Below are 10,829 nucleotides of genomic sequence, written 5' to 3'. Positions count from 1 at the left end.
GAGGATAAATAGCACAGGAAAAAGAGAAATTTTGTATGTGCTTATAAATAACTGAGTTATTTCTATATTTTCAATTGATTTTATAGTGAAACCTCAACTTTTTTCATAGTATCAGAGCATGTTGTCCCATCTCTAAAACCCAACGGCCACACTTGTTCCACATCATCCGATTTGTATGTCCACGTGCTGGACTTGAAAATTTGTCACACGTAAGCAGGTGTGTTGAGAATATAACCCCCACATCAGGAAAATAAGGGATCTTACATATGCTTATAAGTGATTGAGCTAACTTGTATATTATCAATTAATTTTATGATGAAATTCCAATCTTGTTCGAGTGTGTGCTTACATATATTAGTATTTCTACATTAATAATGTATTGTATTGTAGTTACATTTAAGAAGTTTATATCTTCTCTCTTCTGAGTAATGTGTGGGGGTGTACATTTAATCAACTCAGCGTCGATCAAACCATATGAAACTCTTCCAAACTCACCCTTAGTTTAAGCTCCAGCGACACATAAATAAATCTTAACAACAGTAGCAGGTAAGAAACAATCAGTCTCCACCGCTTCCATCAACTCCAATTTTCCGCCATACTTCTTTTGCCTCTTCCCGATCATTCTGTTCCTTCACCTCTGCTTTCCTTTTCATCCTTGCAGGTGCATCCTTGAACTTGCCCGCACGACGATTTGCCTCTGCGAATTATTGCTTTTCGTTTGGATTATAATTCCATAACATTCGACTGTGTTGATTTGATTGGGATTTGGGAATTTTGTACAGGAAACGAAGAATTTGCCGTCCCTGCAAACCGCATTGCCTCTTGAACTTGCGAACAATGTGATCAGAGTTAGTATCGAAAACGTCTTCACTTTCTTAGTATTTGTATACAAAAATTATCGTTTTGTGTAACATTTGAAATTGCTTGCTTGCTGTTGTTTTTGTGTTTGTAGCTCGAAGAGCTAAGTATGTTGGTCATCGGGTATGCAAATTCATTTTTTTGGTGATGAAGAACGTGTTTTGTTGTGACTTCTCAATGAGATTGAAGGTAACTAAGTAGGAACATCAATCATGGTAGGCCGTTACAAAATTCGACTTGCATTTGCCAATTTGTTTGCTACCATCACACTGCTACGTGGTGTTATACTTAAGTCCATGTAGAATCAATCATGTCGTGAACTCATATTATAACATTTGGATTAGAGCAACTCCCATGTGCCGGTGTCACCATCAAGCTAAGTATCTAGTGCATGAAAAATACAATAACACATTATCTTCTTGGTGTTTTGTTTCGTTAATGATGCAGCAACACAATACAGAATTTGTCGTTGATATGGTGCGGGGGGAATTCAAAAAACATAAGCATAAGACGGACCCAGAAAAGATTCAAACTTTGAAGGATGAGTAAGCATCTAGCATCTGTGTTTGTGTGTTTATAGTATGCACAAGGGTGATAAGGCTGTCAACCTTCATTTATAATATAATCGGTTCTTTATATATCCGTGCTAGTTTGAAACCGAATTGGATGATCAGTTCTCCAAATTACTGTCTTTTGATCGAATTCAATACTCCAAAACATGCTCTCACTATGCATGCATTTCTTATTCAACTTCGTTAATGGAATCTGAATTTGTCTTCCTTGATTTACAGCGCGGCAAGGGGACTCATAAACCATATACCGTTCGAGTCCGAGAAGATGTCCGGCCGAAAGTTCAGCAGCAAGAGCTAGGTCTTTTGATGCCAAGGTTTTTAATTTCCTTCTGAGATTCCAGTTTGTTGTATGGGATGAAGTTTTCGCTTTGAAATAGGCGATAACATTGTAAGCTTTAATGCTTTATCGCCTGTTTATGAATTGTGAATGCTTAGTTTCTTGGTAACTTTAATGAAAAGTTTCCAGTACTGTTCATTTTAATAAAAAATCATATTTTTACACTAAAAAGTTAATCCTATTACTTTTCACTTTACCCTTTATTTTGTCCTTATCGTTAAAACTCAAAGTTTTCAAACCATTTTCATTAGTTTTTCTTAGTTGCTTTGGAATTTGTTATGTGTGTTTCTTTCTTCATTATTTGTTTCCATTCCGGGTTTTTCGGCTGTTAGATCCTTGATCAAAGGATCCAATGACCAAAATCTAACTGCCGAAAATCCCTGTAGTAGAATTTTGACAGGGAAATTTATACTTAATTGTTTTTCTGCCGCAAGCTGATTAGGAATTCTCATTTTGAATCTAAAGATGGTTGGTAGTAATCTTGAAGATTAAAGAAGCGAAGTTTTACTCTTAATCTACAAAACCTTGTTGAAAAAAACTCACTGTGACTCTGCAATTAGGAGAGAGACTTACATGCAACCGGAACGCTACAATGACGGTATCTGAAGCCTATCATAGAATCATGCATGCTAATGAGGTTTAACTTAATATCACGTTATTGGTTCAGGATACTACCACCTTAGCCTTGTAGTTACGTGTTAGTTCTTCCCATCAATCAGGGAAAAAGGAATGAGTAGCATCCATGGGACCTAAAGTCCTCCTGAAGTTACGTAGAAAATGGTTCCCGCTGAGGTCCCAAGTCAAATGCCGTGAAAACTATAGCACACAACTTTATTTCCATGCAATTAAAGACTAGGGACACATCCTTCTTACTTTGCTTCTCGAATGCATAAATGGTAACGCGAATCACGCTCTCTGAATGGCCTCCGCGCTCAGAGAGCGCAAAACTGGTTCCCGTGGTGTAAGAAAACTTAGGAAAGGCTTTTAGTCGAAATGGTTTATGAGATTGGCATAATTCATCCTCTTGTTCATTGAGATTTGAAATCGATAAAAATAGTTCCTGAGTTATCCACCGTCAATCATTTTAGTCTTTCTGTAAAGAATCTATTAAATAAGGACTAAAATGATAACATACCCTCAATTAATAAACAATGGCCAAAATGATTTGACAAAAATTTTGAGATATTGTCATTTTCTTCTTATTTAACAATGATTTTTCACGGCATGACTAAAATAATTGACAGTGTACAACCTCACGCACCGCTACTATCAATTTCAAATCTCTGAGACCAAAATAATAAGTTATGCCAATTCCAGATACCATTTTGGCCAAAAAGCCTGTTAAAAATGAACGTCGATACGCCGTAGAGTTTCTTCATTTGGCTAGAAATGATTTAAGTGCAATATTTCTTCATATTTAACACTGTTATGAATGGACTTCGTTACAACTTACAAATCTTCTCCCATCAAATTCAGAACAATTTACAACAACAATGATCCCAAATTTAGAAATTGCGTCGAGTAAAAGCAGAGCAGGGGAAAATGCCATTTTACTCTTGTAGTAATTTGACTTTAATCTGCAGGCAAATACTTGTTCTGTCTATATCTGAGTTCTAAACTTCAACCGATCTTCCTTAAGTTAGATGATTTTGGTTCTCCGCTTCTTGGACTAAATGGCCCTTTTCCGCCACCCCGAGGACTTTGGTCGCCTCTCAGCTGGCTTAGACGAGGACTGATTACCTTGTCCGAGAAGCTCAGTGTACTTTTGAGTTCCTTGGATGATGCTGTAGGTGAACTTGCCACTTTAGGACTGCACACATGCCTGATCTCACCCCGGCTTCTCGTAATCATCCCATCTAAAATCTCTCCTTCGTCTGCAAATGAAGCTGTCCTACTCATCTCCCGCTCCTGAAAATACACATGGAGATTAATCACACAGATAAACTGGGTCAGGAATTGTTGGAAAAAAATTCCGAAAGGCTTCTATTCAATATCCACTCCTGTGTTTCCGGAGAAGTAACAGCAGATTGCAGACTTGTTTATCAAAAAACTGTGTGAGACAAAACCAAAAAAAAGGTATCCGATTGGAAACTTACAGTTGCATGGTTGAATGGCAAAGCAGGTGCCTCTTCATACTCTGCGGCATCTAAATCTTGCAGGTGTGCCGCTTTGAAAAACTTGGGCAAAATGTATTGTCTAACAGGAACCAGAAGCATGATCATTAATGGGAAAAGAACCCCAGCAGTAGGAACCCATGTAATTCCGAAGCAAACAAGCAAGTAAGCAGTTTGGAAAATGGTTAACGCTGCAATTGTCTTGAATGGTACTGTTTCAACGAAAGTTGCGTGGTATTCCTCGAGTACTCTGAACACGAAAATGAATGCAGTTCAATTAAAAAAAATTTGACAAATTGAGATAAGCAAAACAAATTGAAGGATGTATCAGGAGAGAAGGGTCAAGAGAATTACTTGTATCTTCTAGTTGGGGCAGTGAAGAGCAACAGAATCCTCTCCCAACATTGGTTACCCGGTAAGTTCTCAACAGCCATAAAGGCAAAATAACCCCAGAGTACTGATGTTGGGATCATTTTAAGAAAAGGCATGGCCGCAACACATCCTCCTACAAATGCAGCTTGAAGCAAGTTGCTGAGCCGCTGCTCCTTCACCTCAACAGGCAATAAATCATCGATCTCCTTCTCAACATCAAACACTGTCTCAGCAACTGGGGCATCTATGTCACCCATGCTTGAAGCCATTTGAACAGTTGAATCTTTCAAGTCATTTAATCCCTGCTTTGTGGGACAACGGTTAGCATTGTTTATGCCATATGAACGAAAAAAAAGAAGGAAAAGGGGAACGGCATATCAAGTCATCGTACCCGAGCTGAAGGTTCCTGGTATGCTAGTGGGGTTTGCATCTGTTGATATGATTCTTGCATGCTTCCATATACTTGTTCCAAGCTGGCATTGTTCCTAATACATCTCCTTGCTGTCGCTACAAGTCGATTGCGAAGTAACTGCAGCAGAAGCAAATATAGTTGTAAAGATAATCCAAAGTTCTAAACCACATAAAAAGAGTGCACGGGTGTGAGTGTCAGAATGTGCATCTCCATGTTCCGAACACATTCTAATGCTTAATCTCTACCCTGTTGGGTTCTTAAGGGACAGTGAGTTTGTATAAAACTCACAACTTCTCGTTACAGCACAAAGAACAGTGAGGTTGAACCACTCAATTAACGTATGCCTACCTGGTGCTTCAGTGTGGCCAAACTTTTTGTATGCATTGGAGATTGTGGTATGACACCATTGGATGGAGGAATGCCTAAGAGACCACATATTATGACCTGTCATGTAGCAAAAACATAGTAATCTCAAAGCAAACGGATACCAGTTGAACCATTTTTTTTTTTTTTTTTTTTTTTGCAACTTCTAGGAGGGGGATTACAGAAAAAGTGACTGGAACTGTGAGGGGGATTTGCATACCATAAATCCTAAGAGAAGTAGATCGTAATGGAAAGAAGGTGGTTTTCTCAAATTGAATTCCTTCTGCTGAGCAAGTTGGGAAGCCACACTGTGGTCAAAATAGTACAACACTGCAATCATTGTTGCCGGAATGAAAGCTCCAAATATAAAAAGCACCGGCACATTTAGCATGTCCTGTAATTTTAACACACCATTAATACCCTGATGTGTCAAGCGGAAAACCATAAAGAAGGTAGAGAATAAAATGTAGGATGTGGCAGTGCCTTGATGACAGTCCAATTCTCGTATGACCCTGGTGACCATGGATTTGGACTGAAGAGGCGCCTTGGAATTCCTTTTGGGACATTTCCAGCAGGTATATAGGAAATAGCAGACCAGATCAATACCATCAATGGAACGCCATAATCTGCTATGAAACCTCGTAGCCATCCTGTGAGAGGGAAAAAGCTAATGGCATCAGTCTTTTGTAGCAAAGTAATAAATCGAGATTATACATGTGTATATGTAACTCCAAACAAAATAACACTTGCCTGATCCATAACGCCAAGACCTCGCTTTTCTGCTTCTTAATGAAGTAAGTAGAAGGCCAAATGACAGAACCAAAGCAAACATCCCATTTGCAAATCTCCATGAAGGTTGAAATTGAACTGAGTTTGGGTTTTCTCTTTCAGGTATGCGGAACTCATGAACAAGTCCCTATAATATAAAATTCAGAACTATAGCTAGAAAAAGGTGGAACTAATCCACCAATGCTATCTATGACCGACAGAAACTACAGAAAATCCAAGTGAAATAAGCAAGTAATATTTCTGTAAGCAAATAGAATGCAGGAATAGGAAGAGATGAATTACTTTTATAGCTTCCTGCATGAAGAGCATTGCAATGAGAAGGCCAAATAACTCTCCTGCAAGACGAGTGAATCTGTTTATGATGGAGCAAGCCCCTAATATAGCCAGCATAAACAGCAATGCTGCAGTCCAGACGCACACCCTGCACGTCAATATAAACTCATAAAGGCAGATCCAGAGTCAAAAGAGTTGGGGAAAAAAAGAGAGTCTAAAAGGGATAATTGCAAGATAGAGATTAATGTTACAGCAGAAATCTCGATATCAATTCATTTATTAGCACAAAGAAAATATGATACCATCCACTCCATGCTAAAAAGAGCTTTGATCCCAACTCTGGTCTATTTTTAGCAAAATTGAACATAAACGTGTACATAATCACAGTTGGTTCAGCAACTCCGAGAATCAGCAAAGGCTGACCCCCAAGAATCGAGTGTATAATTCCACACAAAGCCGTAGATGCTAATGTTTGAACTGCTGTGAGAACCCCACCTGTGAACACCAGAAATGATGCCAAAACATAAATTTCAAACTCTAATGCATAACCTGTAGAATGATAATTTTAGACGTTGCTTATCAACGTCTGATATTAGGACAATTTTCAACTCAGACTGAATGGAAACTGAGCAACAACAACAAACAATACCGAAGTATCCGGTATAAAATGTTACCTGTATCTCTTTCCAATTGTTCTCCAAATGAAATAACCGGAATAGCAGATGCAAAAAAGATATAGGTGGTGGGCGCCAAAATCCTGAGACAGTTAACCAAGTTACCAAGCCAGAATAACATTCCAACCAAAATTTGGCAAGAATCACAGTTGAATTTGATGTGGAATCCTGTATATGATAGCAAGTGAAGGATATACCTGAAGCCTGCCTTGAAACCACTAGTCCAATCTTGCTTGTAACACATCATTCTCCCTTGAAGATCATTCTTAATTCCGCGAAATGGTACAAACGTCTCTTCCATGGTTTCACTTTCTTGAATGCCAAAGATACCAAATCTCAAAGTGCAGTCAAGGAATCAAGACAAGATCTACAAAAGTCAGACCATTACCAAGGTGACTGAGGTGAGCTTGGAAGAACCGACTACCCAAATCTACATTAAACAAGCAAAGATATCAATGTGTCAACAGCAATAACTGAACTAAATCGAATTGAATCGAATCTCTGACAGATACAAGCTGATTAAAAAATTGGTAAATCTTGATTCTTGCTGTTTAAGCACAACCCCAGTACATCATATAGTCCAAGAAGGATTAGACACAAGGTTATAAGCACGCCAACCTTGAAACCCAGATGAAAAATGCAGAGAAATATTCAGAAAGAGAGTGGCATTGGACTACTAAATCCAATCAAAGACAGCCCTTTTGGTTTGTTTTAGGGTTGGAAGCAAAGCTCCAAATATATAAGCTTGGAAAGTTCTGAGAAGGCAAAGTTGTAGATTTGATGCTAAATAGTAAATGCGGGTCAAAAACAAAGGAAGAAAACATCACCATCACAGCCAAACTGCAAAGAAAAGAACAGAAATCTCCCCACAAACCCAAAGAGAGAGAGAAAAAAAAAAAAAAAAAAAACAAATCTAGTGCTTTCAGTGTAAAAGCTGAGAACGTAAAAAAATACGTAGAAAACAAAAAAGGATAAAGATTTAAAGCAGATGCAGCATGAAATACTTACTTCAATCAGACACAGAAAGTGGTGGTGATGAGAAAAGAGAGAAAAGGTAGCTGCTTAAAAAAGAAAGCTGCTTTTCGTGTCTGTGATTTCCAGGTGCAAGTGACTCAGAGAGAGAAAGAGAGAGCCAGGCCTGTAATAGTTTCTCTCTGTTGTGTATACAGTATACTGTATAGCATATTATTGTTGCAATATACTAATACTTACATTAAAATATTTTGTGTTAAATATGGAAAAGTATATATGTTTTTTGTAGTGTATTGTGAGTTGCCTCGAAGCATCTCTACCTCATATTTTGATGGGGTAAGATTCTCTCATCTTTTATTACCATCCACTTACATCTCCACCTCTCATATTTTCTTTTTGTCTTATTTTCTATGTAAAAAATTCAAAACAAGATGTAAACGTAGCGTAATCGTAATCGTTTAAATAGGAGAGGATGGAAGGAAAGAGAGATTAAGAGAGGAAATAATCTTACTCCTATTTTTATGGGATGTCGGAGAAGGCCAATTTAAAAAACAACTAGCCATGTTTTAGGTTTCATTAAAAATTAAAATATTCTTACACTACTGCTTACACACTGGGAGCAACATGAAGTTCTCAATTTTTTTATTTTATTTTAGTGAGTCTTTCTGCTTTCAAAAATATGGATTGCCGTGATGCCAGCATATCTTATTTTTAAGAAAATGGAAGAAAAAAAAAAAAAAAGAAACTGCCCGCCTAAAAGTTGTTTGTTTCCAATTAGCCAAGTAATTTGCCAACTCTATGATTAATCAATTTGTTGAGTGGGACCGATAATCCCTCTTATGGTCGTTTAGATCTAGTGAATTCAAACTTGAAGCTCTTTCAGGTGTTTAATTGTGCTCTGTATCGTCCTAAGTGTATCTCTTCATAGCGGAAGTATGGGATTTCTAAGTTCATGGCAAATGTACATAAAGTGAATGAAAAAATATGATAAAAGTAGCACTATTAGGTGGAGGCAGATTGTCTGGCCTCCTGTTTGAGTGTCATTCTCATTCCTTTTTATTTATGCCGTCATGGTTAAGTCGCGTCAACATTTTATATTAATATTTTTTTTGTCTTATTATTACTATTAAAAAATTAATATAAAATATTGATATGGCTTAACCGTGATTGCACAAAATAAGAAAAAATAGGAAGGTATCCAAACAGAAGGACGGACAACATGCCTCCCTATTAGGGTTCTATTTATGCCGAGTAAAGTTGACTGCCAATGTGAACAAGTGAATTTCAATCATAATCATGCTTATGACAGATCTATGATCATGACAGAGGATATAGACAATGCATTTCGTTTTCTTCTTAACCTTACTGCATTCGCATTAACGCGGAAACATTTTTGTTAAAGTTTAGTTAAATTTGAAACTTTTTTCAACTTTTTATTGACACATCAATGTTCAAAAGAAAAAAATCTACACGTGAAAGTTGAGTTCATAGAGATATATACTTAACCAGCTGAAATACATACGCCTTGAATATTTCTTTCAATTTCAAAGAAAAAACATCATCAGACGAAAAGCTAGTTGATCGTGCAAGTGAAGCGTGCCAAATACAAAATCTTACTCATAGCTCATATGTGACATGGGTGAATTCTATTTACCTAGAAAATGACTCCGCAAATCTGCAATAACTTACATACAACGTTTAAATGTCGTGGTTAACTTATGGGACCCCCTATAGGCCCTGGGGACGTAATCTGTGTGCTGTGAATTTTGTTTGTTTTCGAATTTTCCATCCACCTACCATCATTGCCCATCATCAAAGTGTTTTTCTTTTTTTTTTTTTTTTTTTGAGAAATCATCAAAGTGTTAATAACAAGAAGAAAGCCTTTTTCCAATCGGAACATCTTTCTATTCACTGTTAAGTTACACAAAATATTTTTCTATATGTCCGGAATATGAGATGGTACGTTATATATCGCGATACTAATAGGTAGAGGGTTTTTTTTCGATTGTTCCTTCATTTGTACAATAACACGTAACTTATGTATTCATATTCCGGAACACACTGAAAAATCTCTCTAGTTATATAACTCGACCTTAACATAAATAATAATTAATAATGAGAATAATAATTCAACCCAAAAATCCTTTTGCTTTGATTATTATCTCTGGTTTTCTTTATAAAAGCGGATTCATGATTTTCAATCATTTCTTGTATGCAGCTACCAATTTAGAATCGTTTCTAGTCCATAAAGTAGTGACCATTATTGTTCCAACAAATTCATTGGCAACGTTGGAGATGTAGAAATACTTAAAACAATCTGGTATATTGTGAAGATTCAATTCGGAAAATGATTTTCAATTCGTTAGTTCTGTAAATTTTCTTTTATGTTTTTCTATCTTTATTTAGCAGAAATTCTCCAATGCGGAACAAATCTTGCGAGATTACAATTGCCACTTGACCGACCGACTAGTTAACTCACGTCCCGCGACAATCCCAAGTTCGAGAAAAGCATTTTACCAAGAGAAGTTGTCTTTTCATTTATCACCGTGACAAACAGGGCAGGGCACAGCTTCATATCTCTCGCCACCAGTTTTGCAAACCGTGTTACCAAATGTAACTTAACCAATGAGGATCCTTTCCGGATTCTCTTTTGCGAGAATTCAATGATCCTTCAATCGTGTCCATTTATAATATATCATACGATTAATTTTTATTAAGTATTGTTTATATTCAATTTTAAATAAAAAAATTACAATAATTTCTAACTGCACAATGTACATATACGATTGGAGGATTCTCATAATCTTTACAAAGAGGATCCTCATTCTAACTTAACAAGCAAAAAAAAGCAAAAGTAAAGATTGGAGGGACACGTGTGAGCCACATATTCCCCAATTGTAGTCCAACAGTGAACCTCCAAATCGTTCCTTCAAGCACGCCGAGAGTGAATGCAAAAATGTAAAGCCGATGGAGACACAGATGCACCGAAAATATATCTACCACTTCCTATATCTCTCGTCATAACAGTCAAGAACGAGGCTGATATACCAGTGTTGATAGTTGTCCCACATCAGTGAGGGATAAGATTTGTTA

At 37.0% G+C, this 10,829-nt stretch overlaps 1 protein-coding gene and 1 non-coding gene across 3 annotated transcripts; one reads left to right on the top strand and one right to left on the bottom strand.

Annotated features, from left to right (window-relative positions):
• Positions 1-422: 422 nt before the first annotated feature.
• LOC103961306 lies at positions 423-1,930 on the top strand. Of its 2 annotated transcripts, none has more exons than XR_007253770.1 (5): positions 423-546; positions 783-848; positions 953-1,047; positions 1,306-1,403; positions 1,650-1,930. It is a non-coding gene; the product is annotated as an uncharacterized LOC103961306 (transcript). The 2 variants fall into 2 exon arrangements; XR_007253769.1 differs by having other exon boundaries at positions 501-661.
• A 1,230-nt stretch (positions 1,931-3,160) lies between these two features.
• Positions 3,161-7,496, bottom strand: LOC103961247 (probable boron transporter 2). The gene is made up of 13 exons (XM_009373783.3): positions 7,383-7,496; positions 6,962-7,194; positions 6,765-6,847; positions 6,393-6,585; positions 6,100-6,238; positions 5,779-5,944; positions 5,512-5,678; positions 5,249-5,422; positions 5,014-5,109; positions 4,645-4,782; positions 4,236-4,555; positions 3,864-4,131; positions 3,161-3,675 (listed from the first exon to the last, which is right to left on the bottom strand). The coding sequence occupies exons 2-13, from the start codon at positions 7,063-7,065 to the stop codon at positions 3,388-3,390; spliced, it is 2,136 nt and encodes a 711-aa protein (XP_009372058.1). The 5' UTR covers positions 7,066-7,194; positions 7,383-7,496; the 3' UTR covers positions 3,161-3,387.
• Between the last annotated feature and the right edge of the window lie 3,333 nt (positions 7,497-10,829).

This window comes from the organism of the source record quoted next, unplaced genomic scaffold (genome assembly GCF_019419815.1).
Source record: "Pyrus x bretschneideri cultivar Hongxiangsu unplaced genomic scaffold, Pyrus_bretschneideri_v1 Contig6, whole genome shotgun sequence".
NCBI lineage: Eukaryota > Viridiplantae > Streptophyta > Magnoliopsida > Rosales > Rosaceae > Pyrus > Pyrus x bretschneideri.
This window is presented reverse-complemented; position numbering and strand designations above follow the sequence as displayed.

Bases quoted from the DNA above. Each gene is read 5' to 3' on its own strand.
- LOC103961247 (XM_009373783.3), bottom strand. From the start codon at position 7,065: ATGGAAGAGACGTTTGTACCATTTCGCGGAATTAAGAATGATCTTCAA. The intron at 5,679-5,778 runs GCAAGTGTTATT...TCCCTCTCACAG, and splicing joins GTCTTGGCGTTATGGATCAG to GATGGCTACGAGGTTTCATA. The intron at 4,783-5,013 runs GTAGGCATACGT...CTTCTGCTGCAG, and splicing joins TGGCCACACTGAAGCACCAG to TTACTTCGCAATCGACTTGT.